This window comes from Prinia subflava, chromosome 2, assembly GCF_021018805.1.
Source record: "Prinia subflava isolate CZ2003 ecotype Zambia chromosome 2, Cam_Psub_1.2, whole genome shotgun sequence".
Classification (NCBI taxonomy): domain Eukaryota; kingdom Metazoa; phylum Chordata; class Aves; order Passeriformes; family Cisticolidae; genus Prinia; species Prinia subflava.
In genome coordinates, this window is record NC_086248.1 from 2,608,660 (window position 1) to 2,631,428 (window position 22,769).

The following is a 22,769-nucleotide window of genomic DNA, read 5'->3' on the forward strand; positions in this document are numbered from 1 at the left end:
CTCAGACCACGTTAAGCAACTCTGCTGAGCTGAGACAATATAAAAATGTCCCCATTTTCTTCAGCAGAGCAGCCAATGGGATGTTTTAGATTTACAATGATGAAAGCCAGCCAGGCCTGGATGAAATGAGCAGCTCATGGATTTGGATTCTGGATTCTGCCAGGATAACTGGCTGGTGTTCAGGGTTGTGCTGTCAGTTGGCTGTGGCCAAAGAAATATCAGAACACCAGGAAGGTGAATCCTTCTTCCCATCCCACCACTTCCAAGCTCATCCATCTCTTCTGACAGCTCTGACATTAAAATGCCAAAATTCATGCTGAATATTTCAGATCTCCCACAAAACTGCTCGTGGCAGTGCCCAGTTCCAGCATTCCTTATTTCCAGGCCTGCAGTGAGAAACAAGCTCTAGTTTGGTTATAAATCCAAATTGCAAGTTTTCCATGTGTGAATGGCAATAGCAATCTGACTGTGCTTTTAAAATCTATCGGTCTCCCAGTTTCAGGAAAAAACCTGGCTCTATCCAAGGCAGCTTTCTGGATTCCAGAGGTACCAGTGAAGAGATCCTGAGTATTGCTTGGAAATCAAAGGTTTAGGTTAATAAATGATAAGGTTAACACACATTTCCTTTAGCTTTGGTGCAAAGTTACAACTGTTTGACAATGGTTCGGAGGCACAGGGAGGTCTTTTTATTTCATCCTTTAGTGCTGACTCTCAGGAGCAAACTTTTAATCAGAGTAAGCATTCTGGGAAGAAACAACATTCATTTTATATGTAAAAAGAGACAAATGTAAAAATTAGACACCACTTTGCAGAAATCAGTGGAAAAAGACAGACAGCTTTGCAACCCCCATCTCTGCTTCCAAACGCAGAGCTGGGCTCTCACAAGTGAAAACAATTTCAGTAACAAGGCAGTACTAGGGTGATTTTAAAATTCTTTTTCCCAGATTGAGAAAAACACTCAGTGTGAAGCAGCAGAGAGTCATTCCCTGCCTTTCAGAGTGTTAATCCTCCATGTGGATCCCTTTTGAACGTGGCACTGAAGCTCCTGTTGGCCCATCACCACGTTTTCCCTTGGGAGAGCTGGGTTTAGATCCAGGCTGTGTTTAGATCCAGACTGTGTTTAGATCCAGACTGTCCCTGCTGGAGCTGGAGCAGTGTCCAAGCCTGGATTGGTGCTGTGTTTACACAGAGCCTCCTCTAACACAGACTTTAAGCCTGAAAGGGTTAAATGTTCTTGCAGTGCTTCTTTTTCTTTCTGAGTGCTGCTTCCCCACACTCCCCTGTCTCCTCTTTTTGCTTTCTGTGCTTCTTCTTGTGGCGTTTCTTCTGCTTTTCCTCCTGCTCCTCTGCGCTGAGTTCCTCCCCCTCAGACATTCCCACAGAAATTTCTCCATTGCCTGTATTTTCATCACAACTGATGTTTTCTCCTTCATCCTCCTCTTTATGTTTCCTCTTTTTTTTCCTTTTGTGACATTCATTTAGTGGATCATCCAGCTCTTTTCCACTCAAGCTCCCTGTCTTAGGCTTTTTCCCTGGTTTCTCACAGTCCTCTGTCCTCTCTGCCTCATCATCTCTCTTTTGCTTCTTCTTTTTCTTTTTGACTTTGGTTTCCAGCTCTTCTGAAGGCTCCACAGCTTCGTCAGCTGTTGGGCTGGAATGATCCACCTTTGTTTCTGTTTCCTTCTGGGATCCCTTCAGCTTTGCCATGCGCTCGGCGAAATATTCCTGGACAGTGAGAACGCTCTTCACCGTATTGGAACAATCTCCAGGGCTGGAGAGAGAGTCATTCCTCTCTTCCTGGGAGTCAGGATCAGCAATATCCTCCTGCAAGGGAACAGAAAGGAGCAGGAGTGAGTCAGGAGTCGTGGCTTTAAACATAATGCTGGTTTTTGCACACTAATAAGGAAAATAGTGAAAAGCAACGTGGTGCTTTGAAAATTAACTCTGAAAGTAGAGATTTGAGTGGAAATGAGGCAGCCCTTAGTGTCAGAGATGCTGTAGGTTTAGGGGAAAGAGGTGGAAGGAGGGAAGGCAGCAAGAGAACACAAACCAAGACAATTTTCAGTTGTTTTGAGTTCCTTAGTTTACCTCCTCCTACATAACTCACGTCTACTGCTGTCATGCTCAGTGCATTACGCTGACTTTACAAAGCACATGTCTCTCCAAGACATAAACCAGCATGAAAAATGATCCATTGCCATCCATTAGCCTGTGGCACAAAGGAAATCCCATGCCTGGAATCACTGTTCAGCAAAGAACTTGTGATCCAGGGAGCACTGAGGCATCTCTTCCATCTTATCTCATCTTTGGGAATGTTTGTTTCCGTGCTGCTCTGCTGTCAGGGTGTCTCGGATGTTGTTATTTAAACAGGCTCCATTTGATCACACGTTATCAGGTGGCACCAACAACATCACAGGTTACATCTTACAAGGTTTCTGCAGACATGAAATAAAGAGCTGCTCATCTCCAGCTGCAGGTGAGCAGTCTCCTCTCTAGAATGGAAATATCAAACTAAAAGCAAAGTATAGCTCTGGAGCTGGATGTTATGGATGGCACGAAGAGAATTGACTGAGAAAGCAACAAATGCCACAAGATGGAAATGTATAATTTGTTAAATTATCTGAGATTTACAAAAGAAACAAACCAGAAAGCTGAAATTAAGGCTTGTTCACATACATACCAAAGCACTCAAAACAAAGCCTTTGTGGTAAAGCCTTTTGCTTGGCAAAAGTCACAAATGACTCTTGGAAATATCCCAAATTTTCACAGAATCACCAAAACATTCGGGTTGGGAAAGTGCTCCAACACCATCAAATCCAACCTGTGAGTGACCCCACCTTGTCACCAGCCCAGAGCACTGAAAGCCACATCCAGTGACTCCTTGGACACCTCCAGGGATGGGGACTCCAAACCTCCTTGGGCAGATCCTTCCAATGCCTGACCACCCTCTCCATGGAGAAATTCCTCCTGATATCCAACCTGACCCTCCCCTGGCACAGTTTGTGGCCATTCTCTCTCCACCTGTCCTTGTTCCCTGGGAGCAGAGCCCGACCCCTCCCTGGCTGTCCCCTCCTGTCCTGGAGTGTCCCCTCTTGTCAGGAGTTGTGCAGAGCCACAAGGTCCCTCCTGAACCTCCTTTTCTCCAGGCTGAGCCCCTTTCCCAGCTCCCTCAGCTCACTGATTGTTTTTTTAAAGCCCTGTACACACCACAGGGAACCAGGTACCCCCTCTGGATGGGAAAAGCTGGGAAGGATGGAGTAGAATCCTCACCAACATGTGCCCTACAAGCCCTTCCTGAAGGAAAGGGGATCCACAGGGGTTAGACAGAGATAATTCCCTGTTTTTCCATTCATAAATGCACGGATGGGTAAGAGCATCTGCTGTGCCCACACATCCTGAATCCTGCCTGCCCAAATCAGAGCAGTCAGATTCCACAGGCACTTTCACTGCCATAACCTGATACCCGGGGAAGGCCAGCAGAGATAAAACCCCACTTATCTCAACACTTTATAGTTATTGCATGATGCTGCAGATAAGGGACCTGGCTCTCTCGAGGGCATCGTTAAACTTGCTGGCTGAAGTGGGGTTTATTAGGGTTTGTGAGTAAGGTTTTCCAGGTCTGGCTCCTTATGCATCCATAACCTTTACTCCCATGAGCAGGAATGCAAAAATTGGTGTCATTAGTGATGCATTCCGAGTGGTGATTTCCTCATCCATCTGCTTTCAAGAGAGCTATTCCAGTGGAACGAAAGTAAGGCTGCACTTGAGATTCCAGTGATGTTTGTGTGGGCACTTATCAAAATTAGGGACTTTTCTTGTAGGGATATGTTGCAGTGTTCCTGAAGGGTTATGAAGTAACTGAAACTATTTGACTTCTGGCAAAGGAGCCTGAAAAAGGGATGTGGAACACGGGGAAAAACAGGATGTATCCACACACGTCTCCACACAGGTTACATTGGAAAGGGGAGCTGCAGCAGAAGTTTAGCAAGACAGAATTCCCAGGATAAATGGGTTGAGCTATATTTATATTAAACCTGTTTTTAATAAGACCTAACCCAACAAGCAGAGAATCCCATGTCATCACAGGATCATTTAGGTTGGAAAGGAGCTCCAACACCACCAAAGTCCACCTGTAACCGTCCTTGTCACCCAGCCCAAAGTGCTGAGAGTCAGGTACAGGCTGGACACCTCCAGGATGGGGACTCCAAACCTCCCTGGGCAGCTCCTTCCAATGTTTAACAACTCTTTCCATGAAAAAATTCCTCCTCATGTCCAACCTGAACCTCCCCTGGGACAACCTGAGGCCGTTCCCTCTCCTCCTGTCCCTGCTCCCTGGGAGCAGAGCTGGAACCCCCCCTGGCTGTCCCCTCCTGTCAGGAGTTGTGCAGAGCCACAAGGTCCCTCCTGAGCCTCCTTTTCTCCAGGCTGAGCCCCTTTCCAGCTCCCTCAGCCTCTCTTGGTGCTGCAGCCTCTTCCCCAGCTCCGTTCCCTTCTCTGGACACCCTCCAGCCCCTCCAGGTCTCTCTTGCTGGAGGGTCCCAGAAGTGTCCCCAGGACTGGAGGTGCCCCAGCACAGAGGGACAATCACTTCCCCTGGCCCTGCTGAAGCCCAGAGTCATTTTCCTTCCCCTCACAGCAGGATTTTGACACCCTGGATTGCAAAAGGACAAAAAGACTCCCAGGTTTTCGGCCAGAACCGTTTCCCTCCCCACCCCAATGTGTAAAACACACTTGGGCCCAGAACACCCATCACCCCCTGGCCAACCAGGAAAGGATTTGCTCATTGCCTTGCTGACTTCAAGCCCTGACAACTTAATTACTGTAATTGAAGGCAAATATTACTTGAACTCCACACATTTCTTTCTTTTCATGAAGTACATTAGGCATAAAAACAAATGTTCCTTTGGTTAAGCAGAGGAGTTCCAAAGGTATGTACGAGTTTAGAAAATAAGAACCTTGCTCAGAAACTCCTTTATTGATAAGAATTTTAATAACCACGGGCCACTGAGCACAGAACTAACAGGGCATGGAGACAAGCAAAGAGGTGCCAACCCTAGAAAACCTCTGGGTTTAGGAAAAGCTTATGTAAAACCATAAATCACCTGGAAGGGCTGTTAAATGCCAAGGTATTCCTGCTTCTGTGGTGTACCTGTCCCAGTAGCCATGGGAACACTGCTGAACTCTAACCAGGGGTTTTCTCTAACCCCTCACAGTTTATGCACTTCCTCCCCTGCGTGACCCAACACAGAGAAACACTTCAAAAAAAAAATAAGGCAGATATCCCTAAAAGTGGATTGTGCTGCTGCAGTTTCTGAAAGACCAGATAAAAGACATAAAGAAATATTCTTGCTCCAGAGAAATGATCATCAGGTAAAAGGAAAAGAGCAATTGTACTGTAACTGGAGGGAAACCTGAAGATTGGGCCTTGGAGAAGATGTTTGTCCATGCCATGAGTTCCAAAATTGCCCACAAAATTGAGCTGAGGAGAGGAAGTTAGAAGGAACTGGGAATAGGGAACTGGTAGGATAGTCCCAAAGAAAAGAAAACTGCTTGAAACGTGGGGTTAAATGTGGAATGAGTAAGAGGAAACAATAGGAAAATTCAAGGAGAGGTTGGGAAGTGCACAGGAAGAGATGAAGGTCAATTACAGGTGGAAGTCCCCTGTAAATATCATCTGTTTATGTAATTAGTGAAATGTATGGAAAATAACCTAAAGGACATAAAGCACTCCATGTACCACCGTGTTTTTCTCTGCCTTTCTTTGCTTGCTGATTAAATCATTAAGGGAGTACACTAAACTTACAGAGGGAAATCCTGGTTCCCTCGAATCCTGCAGGATCAGGATTGCATCTCTAGGGCATCCCACTCTCAGAGCACCTTTCAGTTATTTAGTGAAAGGTAAAAAACCGGGGGCTATGGTCAATTATCAAAGGAATTCCCATCAGTGAAAACAGTTTGGCAAGAGAAGAAGCCCAAAGTGAGAAGGATTTAGAGACCTCATGAAATCAAATGGATTTGAAAACCAATCTGTTCTAGTGGAAGGTGCCCATGGCAAGGAGGGAATGAGATGGACTTTGAGGTCCCTTCCAACCCAAACCATTCTGGGATTATTAAAATTAATATTCAAAAATAAGAACTGCACCTGCATGTTAGCCTGGGAGGAAAAGTGAGAACCATGCACAGAGCAAAGGGTGCTGGCGACATACAGAAGCAGCCTGGATTAAATCAGAGAGGTTTCCCTCCTCTTTAAAATGCAAGTATTTCCTTTTCAGAACTCCAAATCTTAAAATAGGGGAATAAAGGAATCTCTTATACCATCGCTGTCTGCTGTATATGAACTACTATTACTTAAGCCCAGTAATTTCTCCATGACTTTGCTGTGTTGGAACTAATTCACAACAATTTTGTGAAATCTGATTCACAAAAACGACACACGAGGCAAAGTCCAGAAGGGATGAGCAGAAAGGCAGAAGAAAGGTAAACTATTTCAGAAGGCTCTCATTTAAATTACAGAAAGTGGGCTGGATGAAGCACATGGAGCCTGAGTTCCATGGAAAACACAGGATCACTCTTAGCTTTAAAATGCAGCCACCTTTCTTAGGTTCTGCCTTTCTCACCAACTTTTTTGCTGAGAAACTGTAACAAGAAGATTAGAAAAATCCTGTTCTGCTCCTGCTGCTTCAGATCCTCACCCAGAGGTTGGTAGGACCCCCATGCAGTGCACAAAACTTGACAGGCAAGAGCTGAGGGCATCCCTGTATCTTTCCATCCCAGGAATGGCTGCAGATAATTCCTGAAGAGTCACTCTGGAGCTTTGCAGACATCCACGATGACAGAGTCTTGCTTTAAGGAGTTGACAACTTCAAGTTAAGCACGAGCATTAACATTTGGATTGGGATCAAACAGGCGAGAGGGTGAACAAAGACCTGTAGCCTGATGAGTTTTAAGCGGGATTAAAATAAATACATGCATAAATAAGGCCACATACCGTCAGTTCTGCAGTCAATTCTGGCATCAGAACAGGTACCCAGGAGGCTCTAATGCTTTTAATTTACCTGATTAAAATTGGGTTTATTGCAGACAGCATCTTGTGAAGAGCTGATGAGAACAGACTGCCAGCACAGAGAGGGCTGAGGCAAAGGGAAAACGGGACAATTTCCTTGGTGCTCATGAGGAAAAGGACAAGCAGCAGTTGGAAATTCTCCACAAGAAGACTTTGCCAATAGGAAAAATCAGTATCTTTGTGAAGCCTCAACAACCACAGGGAGTGTCAACCACTGAAAGCAACTCAGACAGCTACGAGGGAAGTGTTATGGGAGTGAATCCTTGCTTGCAATGGAAAATGTGGGATCTGGACTCCAGAAGCATTTTTCAGTCCTGTAATGCTTCAAAAACCTAAACAGGGATACAATTTGACCTCCTGGTGATCAGAGAATTGCTAAGGGTGGAAAAGCCCTCTCAGACCACTGAGTCCAAAAATTCCTCAGCATTGCCAAGGCCATCACCAACCCATGTTCCCAAGTGCCAGATCCACACAGCTTTTAAATCCCTCCTGGGCTGATGATTCCACCACTTCCACGGGCAGCCTGGTAAAACAAATGAGGGTTTAATGAAAGAGATGAGAAGCAGGGATCCTGAACCTGGACAAAAATGGTAAAAACTCAGGTCACCTGCAACTTCTATTTTTTGTTTGGCAGGACACGCCACATATCCATAGGAAGGTTTAATTTCACTACTGTTTATCCTGAGTATCAACAGAACAATGAAGCCACTGATGGGAAATGGAATGAAAATCCTGAATGTCCAATACCTGGATGACATGACACTTGTTAAAAGGACAAGTTCCAATTACTACAGAGAAGTGCTTTCCTGTTTGACTCTGTTAAAATAAAATCTGTGCCAGAATATATTGAAACATCAGCTGCTGTCTTGCAGTTGATATTAACTTCTACACTCCACATGAGCCATCAGCTGTCTCTAACCCAGCAAGGACAAGAAGAGAGGTTAGGGAGTAATGAATGGAAAGGGGACAAGGAAAAATGTTTTAAAAAATAGAATGTTTTTCCATGGAATTATGAAGATCCATTTTTGCTACACTTGCAACTGCAAAAGAGCAGATTGTTTCTCTAGCAATCAAAAGGCCAAGGAATTTTATTATAGTAAATCTATGCCTAAAATAATCTGGAGGTTATTAATAGAATCGTTGACCTCTGGAGCAGAACTACTCTAAGTGCTACACCAGCTCCACTTTTTTTAGTGGAGTCATGGAAACCTCCACAGACACAGGTTTTAGCATCCTTCAGGATATTCCTATTCTGATTACAGAATCATGGAATGGTTTGGGTGGAAGGGACCTGAAAGCCCATCCCATTCCACCCCTGCCAAGGGCAGGGACACCTTCCACCATCCCAGGCTGCTCCAAGCTCCATCCAGCCTGGCCTTGGATATGGCACCACATCCTAATGAGGAGGTTTTATCACCACATAACAGCACCCATTTCACCCTACTGCAGCAATCTACAGGTGCTTGGTTTTCATTTACATTGTATTTGCTGATTCCATTTTTATTTCGGTTTTAAATTCCGCGGTGATGCGTTTTTATTAAAACCACATCCAAATTCCCCCAGCCTGTCTCGTCCTTCTATTTTATATTTTTGTCAAAAGCTCATCCTGTACCTCAGCAGGTGGCCAATTTTAGCAATTTTCATTCACTCTTACAATTCACACAACAGAGAGCCCCCATCTCTCTTGCTGGATACTCTGGGTATGGAAAATGCCATTTTTTTGTGACACAAACAACCCATTTCCAGGGTGCAGGATGAGCTGGAGCCCAGCCTGATCCCATCAGTGAAACAGGAGCTGCACAATAGAGCTGTGACACTCAGCCAGGTTTTGCCTGCAGCCTGCAAACACCAGCGGAACAGGAAACAACAGGGTTGCAAAAGTGCAACGGATTAAATTTTGGCCAGGGACTTGATTGCAACGATAGTCCTGGGGATTCATTCCAGCTGTCCTGAGCAGATCCTGCTCAGGCCACAGCACCTGTACTTCCAAGGGCAGCTTGGGAATCCCGGCACCGTGTCCCACAGGGCACACACACACACTTCCTCCTACTGTTCTTACACTTTTCAGGAAAAAACCCCAAATTTATTTAAGTTTTTGCACAACAAAGGCAGCGAGTAAAATCCAGGAGCTGAGGCTAAGGGGGAATACACACCGTGGGGTAATTCCCAAGAGGTGCAGAAGGCTGAAGGCACATAAGGAAAGAGTTAAAAAACTCAGCACATGGCAGAGAAAATTCTTTTCATATCTTGAGAGACACTTAAGACATCCCTGTGACATCTCATTGCACTCCAGCTCTCTGCTGAGGCCAGCACAACCTCTCTTCCTTCGCATTTCCCTGCAAATTACATCTGTGCCTTAGACTGGATATAAACAAAACTAAAGGAAGAGATTTCCCCTAGGATCTCTCTATTGGCACGATGCAGAGATCCAAACACAGTGACTTCATCTCCCCAAAAAGCACCTAAATCAATTCTAACTGTTCTGTTCTCACCTTGAATAACAGAGGAAGTGCAGTCCAGCAAAACGAGCACAGGACTGGGAAGGTCACGTTTCCCAAGTTCTCTTCCCAGCTGGTGGGAAACCCTGGAGAAGTTATTCCCTGCAGCTCTGGCACAGGTTATCAAAGCACAGAACATGCCTGATCAACTGCATGAAACTCACCACAGAGCTAAGAGTTTCATAAAATGTTTGTAGGGTGCTCTGAGATCCTGCACAAGGTATCCCAGATAAACAAGGATGGAAATAACCCTGGAATTCCACTCACCTGCACCTGGGGCTGGGACACTGGACAGACCTGACCCAGCAGCACTTCTGTGACAGATCTGTCAGGAATCAAATCACCAGGGGTCTCAGATATTGAATTTTAAAGGAGTGGGCAAGAGAGAAAACATGGAATGGTTTGGGTTGGAAGGGGCCTTAAAGCTCATCCAGTCCCACCCCCAGCCATTGGCAGGGACACCTTAAACTATCCCAGGCTGCTCCAAGCTCCAGGGATCCAGGGGCAGCCACAGCTTCTCACATGACCCTGTGCCAGGGCCTCACCACCCTCACAGCCAGGAATTCCTTCCCAATATCCCATCCATCCCTGCCCTCTGGCAGTGGGAAGCCATTCCCTGTGTCCTGTCCCTCCATCCCTTGTCCCCAGTCCCTCTCCAGCTCTCTTGGAGCCCCTTTAGGCCCTGGAAGGGGCTCTGAGCTCTCCCTGGATCCTTCTCTTCCCCAGGTGAGCACCCCCAGCTTTCCCAGCCTGGCTCCAGAGCAGAGGGGCTCCAGTCCTTGGAGCATCTCCGTGGCCTCCTCTGGACTCTCTCCAGCAGCTCCACGTCCTTCTGCTGTTGGTCCCAGGGCTGGAGGCAGCTCTGCAGGTGGGGGTCACCTGAGCTGGGCAGAGGGGCAGAATCCCCCCTCCCCTGCTGCTCACACTGGGGATCAGCCCAGGATGCAAATCAGTGCAGATTGTTTTGTTAACCCTGAATCCAGACTCCAAATGTCTAAAAAGTCTTCCAAAGTCCTGGACAGTCATCCCTGTCCCCAGTACTGTGGGTGCTGTGCCATGCTGAGAAGAAATCCACGCCTTCTCCACACACCCTGTCACTCCCTGGGCACTTTTTATGATCCCTTTGTAATGTGTGGAATGGGCAGCTGCTATTAGGGATTCAGGAGACCAAACCCTCGCTGCTTCTCGAGTTCAGGATTTCTCCCTGTGCTCCACAGATACAGAAGAACCCCAAAAGAAGTAACAAATAGGTCTGGCCAGCCAGGTTGTGAATGCAAGCAAAGGTATCAATGAGGGCTCTGAAGATTTGGGATGCTGAGAGAAAGAATGGAATAAAAACCATTGGAAGCACCCAGAGGGGAGGAAGGAGTCTTGGTAGGAATTTCAAGTGCAGGCACAGTCACAGCATCACAGCTTTGGCTTCTGGCAGAGGAAACCACACGTGCTTCGAAATCTGAAAACAACACCTGCCTATGTCAAACTCCTCTTCTGGCTCTTTTCTGATAATAAATGTAGAAAAGCAGATCTGTGTACAAATAAAGGGCTTCCAGGAGCATTTGGAGCAGGTAATTTAAACCAAAACTTTGCTGCTTTCCCCTTCCCCTCAGAAAATGCTTCTCAAAAGGAAAATCCACACTTGAGGCTCTTCCGCTCCTCTGATCCGAGAGGGTGATTTGTGGGAGAGCTGATCCATGGATCCAAACCAGCTCACACCTCTGGGCAAGGGGAAAGACATTTCCTGTTTTTCAGCACCAGCAGTGGCCCAGGAGCCCCTGAGAAATACCTTGTGTCACTTTGTTGTCACTCTTTAGTGTGCCTTCCTCAGGCTTGGCTCCTTTCCTCTAAGCAGGTGCGAAGGGGGACTCAGAGCACAGGGAAATGAATCAGAACTTCACAATTTGGGGCAGGACAGACCAGAAATACCATAAATACCAGCAGGGCCCTCCTGTGCAGGCTAAAAGACAGATGCAGAAACACAAACACCAAGAGTGAGAGTTAAATTTGAAATACAACAGGAGGGCTGTGTGTGCACGTTTTTTTCCTTCTCTCCCATCCATAAGGGTCTGAAGAAAAGAGTTTGTCTGAAGAATGGGATTTATTTTTTAAGGTATACCATTCATGCAGTGTGCCTACAGTCCATAAGGATCATATCATTGTTTTCAAGGATTCACACAGCCCAGCCCAGTGTCTACAACCCAGTCAGGTATAACCTCTCTGCAGCCTTTTTTTCATAAATTCTTGCATTTCTTCTTCATTTCTGCCTTTAGTTTCAGTGCTTCCTTAAACAACTCTTCTTACAATCAGCTCCTCAGATCAATTCCAACTGGGACTCATCCTCCCCTCCAAAAACCAACCTAACTCTCCTCCTCTCATCTTCAAAATGCTGCTCCAAGTGTTTCCCTACCCATCTTGCCCGTGTCCTACCTTACCCTCTCCCTGTCTGAGATGTGTAACATCCTGCCCTTGTTCTGTCCATCATTTCCTTGCAAGCTCTCTGGGGAAGCAATTAGCCCACTTGTGAGCACTCTACAACATAATTAACAAATAATAACCACTGAGAAATGTAGGCCAAAAAAGCCAAGTTATCACAGCCCCATTTCTGCAGAGACTTGCATCGTTCCGTGCTCGCTTGCAGCTTCCAAGTTCCTGGAGGCAGAGATTCTCCTCCAAGGCAGCACAAAAGCAAAGGTGAACGCTGTGGTTTAAAGAAGACATAAGATGTTCTGACTTTATTTGGATTTCCAGGCTTTGCTGCTTTTCCCTGCTCATTACCACGACCAGTTGTGAGTATTTACACAGAGAACACTACAATAAATCTCGGAATTGGAGGTGAAAGGCTCATAATTTGGTTCTAAATTAACTCTGGCAACGGGAGCACCCAAGGAAGGAAAGACAGGATGACTGTAACCATGAGCAAGATGCAACACTAACCTAATGACATCATTCAGGATGAAAAAACTGCTGGAGGAGACAAGGACAGAACCTATTCTTGCATCTCCATCCACACATCCCGCAGCAGCCAGCAGGGAATGGTAACAGTTACCAGGGAAAGCCCAAAAAATTGCTCTTATTTCAGCAGCAAATGAAATATTTCCAATTCTTGAGGCTTTCTAATGTAAGACAGCTCTTCCAGGCTCCTGCACACTTCCTAGGAAGTGTTATGAGTCCTGGGTATCTATCCCTTTAATGCTGAAAAATAAGGTGCCAAAGCAATTAGACAAAGGTTTCTAATAAAGCTGAAGCAGAATTCTTCTGGGGAGCCAAGGAAGCATAAAGGAGGATAAAGAAAGGAAAGAAAAGGATAAATGATGAGTTTGGAGTGGTTATTGGGATGGAAAAAGATAGGATTTGCAAAGTACAGAGAAGGAATGAAGTTGAGGAAAGAGGGGGGAGAAAGTATGTGGTTAAATCTCCGTATTTTATAGCCTTGAGTAGGTCAACAATGATGATTCTGAAATTCTGATTTTAGATCCATCCACCACTGAAACACCAAACTGAGACGATGCCCACTGGAACAGGACAGTGAACAGGACATTTCAGCCACAAAGCAGCTGGGAAACCTGTAATAGAGCAGTTGGCACTAATTTATGGATAATCCCTGGAGCCTGAGAGTGCCAGGATGTCTCACCCAGCCCTGCAACCTGAGCAAGACAGAGCACGTCTGCTGTGACCCGGGACAAAGGATCCTCATGGTCACTTTGTGGAATCTGCCATCCCTGGCACAACTTTGGCTCTGCCAAGCTGCAGAACAACTCACCTGGTTTAACCTTAGGTCATTTGAGGAGAGAACAGCTCAGATCAGCATGTACAGGATACACATTTCCCAGGGCTGCTTCAGTGGCAAAGAAAATTTTAAATGTCCCAGAGGAGAGGTCTTGTCCTTCAAAACTGATAAAAAGCCCCAGCATGGCTGGAAATCAATGATCTTCAAGAACCCTTCCAACCCAAACCCTTCTGTGATTCTCTGATCCTATAATGTTGAGGCACTTTGTGGCCTCACAGTCAGGAACTTATCTCAGCTTTTCTGCTCACGGGCAATCCAGTCCTGATCTCCCAAACATTAAAGGTTAAAGCATTTGATTTATTTTTGTTTCACATCCAGATCTGTCCAGCCTGCTCTTGGGTTTACCCTCAATTCCTCTGCTGGGAGTAAAGAGCCTCATTTTCCACCTTCAAACCCATCCTTGGACTTCTTTGCCTTTGGGCAGCTTCCCATGGGCGACCTTTGAGTTTCTGCTCTGCTTTTCACAGAATCACAGAGTGGTTTGGGTTGGAGGAGAACCTAAAGCTCATCCAGTTCCACCCCTTACCACGGGCAGGGACACCTTCCACTATCCCAGGCTGCTCCAAGCCCTGTCCAGCCTGGCCTTGGACATCTCCAGGGATCCCGGTACAACCACAGCTTCTCTGGGAAACTTCTGCCAAGGCCTCCCCACCCTCACAGCCAGGAATTCCTTCCCAATATCCCATCTATCCCTGCCCTCTGGCAGTGGGAAGCCATTCCCTGTGTCCTGTCCCTCCATCCCTTGTCCCCAGTCGCTCTCCAGCTCTCCTGGAGCCCCTTCAAACCCTTAAAGGGTCTCTGAGCTCTCCCTGGAGTGTTTTCTTCTCCCGGTGAACACCCTCAGGTGAGCTTTCCCAGCCTGGCTCCAGAGCAGAGGTGCTTTCCCTTTTTTTTTTTATTGTTTTGGTGATGACTGCATCCCTGGTTTTGACCTGGTTGAGTTTTAAAGGCGCACTTGTGTTTCATTACACCAAGTATGAGCTTTATGGAACTGCATAAAGATTCCGCAGCAACGCAAAAAATCAACGAGAAAACCCCCATGCCTGCAATTCCAGATAGATTTCCCAGGAAATGTTATTATTAACACTTTGTGTAATGACCTGAGGGGAATGAAGAGCTCTATGGTTGCCCAGTGAACCACACAAAACACAGAACCTGTGCCCCAAGGGACCTGCAGGTTAAAGCTCTGAGTGGGTACAAAACAATACAAATAATTGCCAGGTAGGCGATCCTGCAGGCAGCGCACGCGTTCCAAGCCGGAACGTCTCCTGGCACAGGAGCTCTGCAAAAGCAGTGGGAAAGGGATGCTCATCACAGCTCAGCAGCAAACTGCTCCAGGAACAAGCAGCAAAATGAAGACTCGAGAGGAAATGGCAGATTAGAGGGAAGACCAATTTGTTCCCAATGTTTCATTTGCTCCTAACGCTCTGTGGTCTGCAGGTAAGGGAAGGAAAACAGAGCTGTGGAATCCTTGAGGTTGGAAAAACCCTCTGAGATCATTGAGTCCAACAATTCCCCAGCACTGCCAAGGCCACCACTGCCCCATGTCCCCATATGCCACATGCATACAGCTTTTAAATCCCTGCAGGGATGGGAACTCCACCACTGCCCTGGGCAGCTGTGCCAGGGCTGGACAACCCCTTCCATGAAGGAATTTTTCCTAATATCCAATCTAAACCTTCCCTGGTGCAGCTTGAGGCCGTTTCATCTGGTCCTGTCACTTGTCACCTGGGAGAAGAGCCTGACCCCCATCTGGCTGCACCCTCCTGTCAGGGATGTATCAGCCCCAGCCCCCTCCCATTCCTCAGCTGTGGGAAGATGTTCTGTTGAGAGTGATGTTGGTTGGGGTCTCAAATCCATCATGGAAAGCTCAGAAGAGCTCGCCAAGAAGTCCTAAGTGTCCTGAAGCAGAGAAAAACACAGATGCTAAAACAGCGAAGAAATTCTTGCTTGATGCTGAGCATTAAAATGGTGTAGAGAAAAGGGAAATAAAAACTCACAGAATGGTTTGGGTTGGAAGGGACCTTAAAGACCATGGGCAGGGACACCTCCCACTATCCCAGGTTGCTCCAAGCCCCATCCAACCCGATCCAGGACACTTCCAGGGATGGGGAGTGTCCCCTCATCCCGCAGACCTGAGCGGCCTCGCATTTAGCAGGAACAAAGAAGCTTCAAGAGATGTTGCCCCCAGTTATACTCTAAAATCCACCTTAAATCTGCTGGCTAATTTTGCTTTGCCTCCTTCCAGCTAATCCTCCACAGCCCTGTTTCCACTCCACTGCTTCTTCCTTGGGGTTGCCCTCTGCTGCTCCCTCCTGCAGCCTCCAGAGCTGGGTGGTCCCTCCACCACCAACTCACCCCATCTCAAATCCCTGCAGTGACTGAGCAATGCCAGCTCAGGTTCATTCCCTCCATTACCCAACACTTAATGCCCTTAGAAAAGCAGGAGGGTGGAGCCAAGGAGTTCTCCAAGAAGTCATTCCAAGCACTGGTGGAGGTCACAGCTGGTCCATTTTTCATTTAGAGAAGGATGGTTGTGGTAACTCTAAGCAGAGCAACTCCACTTCCCGTAGCTTTGGATATTGTGGCTGTCTGACCCTGGACCTGACAAAGCTTCTAACAGGTTCTGGAGTTTTTAACACCTTTCCTCCATGTGGATTCTCTGATGTTGAATGATACAGTTGAACCCAGCTGGGAAAACAATGTGTCTTTCCTTTTCATGCCACCACTTATTTTCACAAAGAGTAGAAACTTCATATTTGTGAGGCTGCTGTCTGCCTGTGCATTGTGCCTCAAATTAATGAGAGAGGATGGAACAGACCAAAAAAAAAAAATCACAGAATATGGAATCATTAAAGTTGGAAAAGCCAATCCAGCACCACCATGTTCACCCAGAAACCACATCCTCAAGTGCCACATCCACATCTTCCAAACACCTCCAAGGATGGTGAGTGCTCAAAAAAAAAAAAAAAAATCATCTATTCTTTAACTAACCTGGAAGCCAGGCTAAAAATGAGGCAGTCCTTTAAGTAGTTGAAATAAAACCAAAATAATTCAGTTTTGATAAATAAAAAGAAATGTACTCGGGTAAAACAGAACTTAATATGAAACAGTAAAAATTAGAAAGTCGGGATGTATTTCAGCAGTTCATGCAGACTGTTAAGGGAGGTTATTGTTGCCTCTGCATATCTAAAATAGATATCCAAAATTAGTAGGACAATTTAGAACGCAGTATATCACATAGATAGAGTTTAAAAAGAAAGCCCTGTAATGCTGATTGGTCCAAAGCTCCCCAAAACCAAGTGTGCCAGAACTATTTACCATTAATTCCAACTACCCTAAATCTGATTTCTCAGGCATTTCTCACGTCCTTCAAGGAGGTGTTGATTCAAGGTGGAAGAAAGACTCAATGACAAACAGGAAAACATCAACAACAGAATAAATGACCACTAAAGACCATTTAGAATAATAGTTTGTGCTGCAGCAGACAAGAAGCAGCCACAGACGCTTTTCCAGAGAGGAAATCACCTCTGGAAAAGTGGCAACAACATCCAAATGGAAGCGGTGAGAGTCATGTGCCGATGGCAACCATTAACACCACTATTTTTGCAGCAGTCAACACCTCCTGAAGAAAAGAAGCAAGAATCCATGCTAAGTCATAGGTGGTAAGAAGCCAACACAGCACTGAAGAGGAGGAATTTTCAATTATTATCCTGGGTATGAACACTGCAAATGCAGGCACCGTGTTACAACCTGTTAGGACCGCAGCGTGTTGAAGGGATTAAAAGCTAATGACAGGCCACCAGCCCTCCTAAAATCCAGTGCCAGGCCAGGGGCTTCCACCTTCTGGGCTGAAATATCCACAGTTGCAACATCAGCCCGGCGTTGTTTGTTCCTGATGAAAGAGGTGATTCACTTTCTTTCCAGGAGCTGCACTGTAAAATGTTGATTAGAGCAGAACCGCCCCCAAAATTTAAAGCAGAGGGGGGAAAAGAATACACAGTGAGGTGTAAAAGGAGATGGGAGTCGAGGGGGAAATCAAAGCAGGGAATTCACCAGGAGGTAGAGATTTTATCAAAGCCATTGGTTCATTAGGCAGAAAATTTGACTGTCATTAACACGGTGCTGCAGTGCTTTTTGTTAGTGAGTTCTTCAGGGCAGACACCTTTGTATTTCTACTTGTAAAACACCAATTAGTGCCTCGGGCAGACTACAAACAAATCAACATTAAAACAAAGCAGCGAAACAGAACCATTTGTATCTCCTGCTAAGCCTGGAGTCACCAGAACAGATTCAACTCTCTCGGGAGAGAGACCACATTCTTCATTCCCTAATAGTCTTCCCCTCGTTTGCTGCACATCTGTAGGAGTTAAAAAGCACAAATTTGGATTTATCTCCCTGCTTGGGCTCAGAGGGGCTTCACCGTGGGACGCTGCGATGGGAATTCTTGTTACGTTTCGTGTGTGTGTATTCAAGCTGGGTTTCAATTAACAGCAGTGTAATTGTTGCAAAGCCCACCCAGCACAGGCAGGCATCACTGCTTTCCCAGCCTGGAAGTGAAGGTGCCTGTTTGACATCGTCTGCAGGGCCAAAATTGGGAATTAAGTGGCTGGAAGGGTGGAAGGAGCCAGACCTGGTTCAGTCTAGTCCATATGGCTGGAATGGGAAAGGTTCCTGACACTGTCTCCAGAAATTCAAAGGGGGTTTGCTCATTCACTTGCAAGCAGAGTTTGGGAAGGAATTTACTTCTGTGGAGGATCTATTTTCTTCTGATCCTGGTTCTTGCTCCCTGAGAGAAGAGCCTGACCCCCACCTGGCTCCAATCTCTTTTCAGGGAGTTGTGCAGAGCCAGAAGGCCCCCCTGAGCCTCCTTTTCTCCAGGCTGAGCCCCCCTAAGCTCCCTCAGCCACTCCTGGTGCTCCAGCATCTTCATCTTTCAATCTGCCCTACACCCATCTTCACCCCACTTCCCACACACACTTTCTAAACAATATTAAATGTCTTTTCCGGTTTAACTCCCTAAAATATGTTCAGAGGAAAGGTCAGGCACAGCAACAATCTGCTGGTTCAGGGTCACAGTAATGGCTAAGATGCCAGACTACAGTCTGAGCCTGCCATGATTCACACTGAGGGCTGGTCAGGTTATACTGGCTGTAAGGAGAAAAATGGTAATTTAGCCTTGATGATTGAGAAAACCTGAAAATCTGCCAGCCTCATCTCTGCCTGGAGTGCCAGGAGCTATTAAAGCCTTAACCAGGGACACAGGCAGGAATGCATAATTTGGGGATTATGATTCCTGGAGCAATGTGAATGTCAGAGATTGGGAGAGAACAATGGTCTCACCTCCATGTTCTATTCCCTGTGGTAAAGAAATAATGATTGTAAACAGAAGCAACAGAGATGCATTTTTAAGGAGCTGGAGAAGCCTTTCCACGTTAGTCAGGCACACAACAACCTGTGCAGAGCCTGTGTGGTTGATGTAAAAGAGCACCAGCTATAGTGGGATTTTAGAATACATCAAGACTCATGTGAGCAGAGCTGATCCCTCTCAGAGAAAAGGTGATGGATTTGGTGAGCTCTTAGGTCCTCTCCTAAATTACCTCCTATGCAAAGAAACCTGCACAGCAGCTTGGAAATGGATTGAGAGCTCTCCTGAAGGAGTTAACCATCCAAACAGCTAATACCTGAATTCTGAAACAATTTGGCCACCGGAGCTACTACCCTGCAACAGTTCCGAGGAGCTGCTGCCAATGTTAACATCGGGAGGCAGCTACTGACAGGTTTCATTTTGCCCAGTCTGATGCTGCTATTGACACTCATGCAGACAAGCCAGCACAAACAGGAATAAAAGGCCACCTTCCATGGCAACACTTCTCAAGGAACTAAGGAATTTACTGACAGCCCTGAAATCCCTGGCAGGTGGTGGGATTTGCTTCCCAAATGTCCCGGGGCACGGAAAAGCTGATGGGACTCACGTTAACAACGGCTCCTACCACGCTGCTGGGCAGCTCCAGGGATGAGTGACAGCCTCTGCAATATCCCACAGGAATTGCTGGGTAACGTGGCCTTTCAGACACTGGCCAAGTGATGTGGAAGGTTGAGGATAAATTCCAGTTTCAGGTTAGGGTCATTCTGAGAGGAGAGAAATTTTTGCAGAACCAACAGCTACTTGGATTTTTCTTCAGGCTCGACAGCAAATGGCAAATTTCTTACACAAAAATTACTGGATGGGGCTTGGAGCAACTGGGACAGTGGAATGTGTCCCTACCCATGGCAGGGGGTTGGAATTAGAGCATCTTTAAGGTCCCTTCCAACCTAAATCATCCATAACTCTAATTACCATCCAGGTTTCTGCCTCAGCACCTTCTAGCCCAGTTCACCACCTCACCAGGCAGCTCTGTGCTAGTGCAGAAGGTAAAAGTGATTCAGAGGGAGGAAGCTGAGCTCATTCTGCCAAGTCCAGGGGAAGGGTGAGCTGTGTACAAGAATGTTCCCTCCCAGACTGGGATCTTCACACCCTGTGCTCAGAGCAGTTCCCAGTTTTCCTGCCTTGGAGAAAAGGGGATGTGGGTGTAAACTGGGAGCTGAATTCCCAGCTCCTGCTGCTCTGCTTCTCAGAAAACTCAGCATCCCTATATTTGGATTTTGAATCCAAAATTTAGGCCTTTAGTCCATCACTAGTTTGAAGGCTGCAGAAAACCCTGAATCTCAGCAATTTTAACCCGGTCTCAGATTCACACTGCTTTAGGAAAAGCTTTTACAACATTCCCCAGAAGTTGTGCCTTGTCTTTAAAGCAGAGCTGACAGTAACATGAATCCTGGAGAGCTGAAAGTTGTGGAGGAACAACAATGTAAAGGTTTGAGGATGATTTTGGAAACACCGAAGGTCCTGCAGAGGCAGCTGAGCGCCTGTTATCGATGACAGATTAGCCAACCCCAGTGGGTACAATTTGCATCTGACTCACAGGGACTGGAAGAGAACTAGGAACTTGGGATTACAATGGGATTAATCACAAGACTCCAGGGATCCCATTCATCCCGCTGCTGAAGGGTCCTAGAGCTGCTCTGCACTGCCTGAGCTGCATTTGGGAAGTCATTTGAGGTTTGCTGGGACAGGAATATCAGATTGGAAGGAGGGAAGAGATAAAAGTTTGCTGGTTTTCCTCTCAAAGCCAGCCTTTATCAAAGTTATGAGACCACGAGCTGAGATTAAGGACTGTAGTAAACCTCAATTCCCAGCCTAGAGCTGAAAACCTTCTGAGATTTAGCACTCCTAATTCCTCCAACCCTCACATTTACTTGAAGTGACTGTTAAAAAAAAATAAAACAAATCAATCATTCTGCAGGAACTGCTGTGCATCCTGAAACAAAGGGAAAGGATGAGATCATCGCTGTTTCTTCAGCCTTGGTGAGGTCTCCAAGTGAACATATGAAGCAGATGAGACTTGCCTCAGCAAGGCCTGCCAATGTCAGAGCAATAAATAAATGTTCAGAGAACGAGGCTGTGCCTTCAGCTGATGTGAGCTGCTGTCAGAGCTGGGAAACCTGCGGAGTCCCAGGATTTCTGGGAAAACGAAGATCTGGCGCTGCGCTTCCCTGAAGGGAGACTCCAGAGCAAAGCCACTCTGGAAAGGGTCAGGCTGCCAGGCAGGCACTTAATTAAAAGAAAAACACTTCCAAAGCTTCTTTCCCACTGTGACCTTCTGTGTTGAACTTGGCATTACCATGGAGTTCTTGGGCTGTCCTACACCAGGGACACCAAGGCCCGGGAAGCACTGAAGCAGTTTGTCCCAAACTGTTCAGCATCAATATTTGATATGGGGACTCCTGGTTTTCTTCCTGCATTTCTCTTCCTGGGCTTTGGCCACTGAGGAAGATTTTCACAGGGAGCCAGAAGAGCTGGGACTTTCTGTGCCTCTCTTAATGGTGAAAATGAGGAATGAACCTTAACTGTTATTTAGTGTAACAAATGAGCTGCTCTAACCAATTCCTAACTGTGATTACATTTTTCCAAGAATTGGTTGCCAACCTGGAGTCACAGCCCAGGCCTTGGCACAGCTCCAGGCACACCGAAGCTCAGGCATTCCTGGTGGAAGGTTCTCTTTGCTCCAATTCCCATTCCCTCTGCCTTACACCCTTCACTTTTAGGTCACATGAAGACAATACATAAAAGAAAACCTCTGATTTTCATCTGTAAAAACACTGTCCAGATAACCCCTTCTTTGAGGACAATTTTTGTCTGACCTCTGTTCCAAATCTGACAGCAAAATTCTGATTTTATAAAGCTCCCTTGGAACACACTTTTTTCTTTCCCTAGTTTTATACTTAATCACCTTCTGGTGAAAATCTAAGTAAACAATTAGGAGTTGGGGTGAATTTAGGCCCTGTGGGGAAAACACAAAACCACCACAAAACACCACCAGATCTACAGAGATGTCTATTGACCCAGCAGTTATCAGAAATGTGGTGGGTTATTTTTTTTTTTTACTCTTTCTGGCACAACCCCAGCTTTCTAAACAGCCAGTGACCCACTTTCACCTAGCTGGCCTCTGAAGTTGAGAGAAGATTCCTCCCCTCTGGACTCTGGAGGCTGTGTTTGAAGTCCCTGCTGTCAGGAGATGGTCAGTTTACGTCTCCTGTCCTAGGACAGGAAAAGGATGCACTCTCAGCTCCATGTGTTGCAGGGAGATAAGCACAAAGATTTCTGTCCTATGCCCTTATCAGCTTTTCCTGCTACTCTCCAGAACAGACACCACCAGGGCTGGCAGTAAAAATTAAACTTAAGCAAAAGGAGAAGGAGGAAAAAAAAAAAAAAAAAAGGGAGAGAAGTGTTTCTCATAACTATAATTCAAAAGGTTAAAGTTTTGGGAAAAAAACTGTGCTAGGATTTTTAGGAGTACTGAAAACTACCTAAAATCAGTGTAAACTGATCTACTCTGACACACCCAGGATGACTTAGCATTTAAACGATATCTCACTACTTAAATAATCTTTACTACATGAGAATTCTTCCCCTTGCAAATAAAACCAATTAGCTGGCAAAAGGACATTCCCTGCATATGGAAATGATCATGGAATTACAGAATGGTTTGGGCTGGAAGAGACCTTAAAGATCAACCTGCTCCACCCCTTGCCATGTGAAGGGACATCTTCCACTACACCAGGTTGCTGCAAGCCCCATTCTATAAATTAATTTTTTTTTCATGGTTTCTTTGCTTCAAAGCCCATTCTACAAATTAATATTTTTACTTCATGGTTTCTTTTGCTTTTCCCTCTCTCTCTGCTGTTCCCTCCTTCTCTTTATGTTCCTTCAGTCCTGCCACCTCATTTTCTTAGTGTGCAGAGGACAGGCTAGACAGAGCCTCCATGGATTTTGGGTTATCTCCCATCTTTCCATCTCCTGCCCACATAGGATTTAATTTAT

General features: G+C 46.1%; 1 protein-coding gene across 1 annotated transcript in view; it reads right to left on the reverse strand.

The window, feature by feature from the left end:
• Positions 1 to 663: 663 nt before the first annotated feature.
• Positions 664 to 22,769, reverse strand: part of PINX1 (PIN2 (TERF1) interacting telomerase inhibitor 1) — a 59,714-nt gene continuing 37,608 nt past the window's right edge. Inside the window, exon 7 of the mRNA XM_063423159.1 lies at positions 664 to 1,824. Within this exon, the coding sequence (XP_063279229.1) occupies positions 1,225 to 1,824 (600 nt within the window). The 3' untranslated portion in view covers positions 664 to 1,224. The remainder of the gene's footprint in view (positions 1,825 to 22,769) is intronic.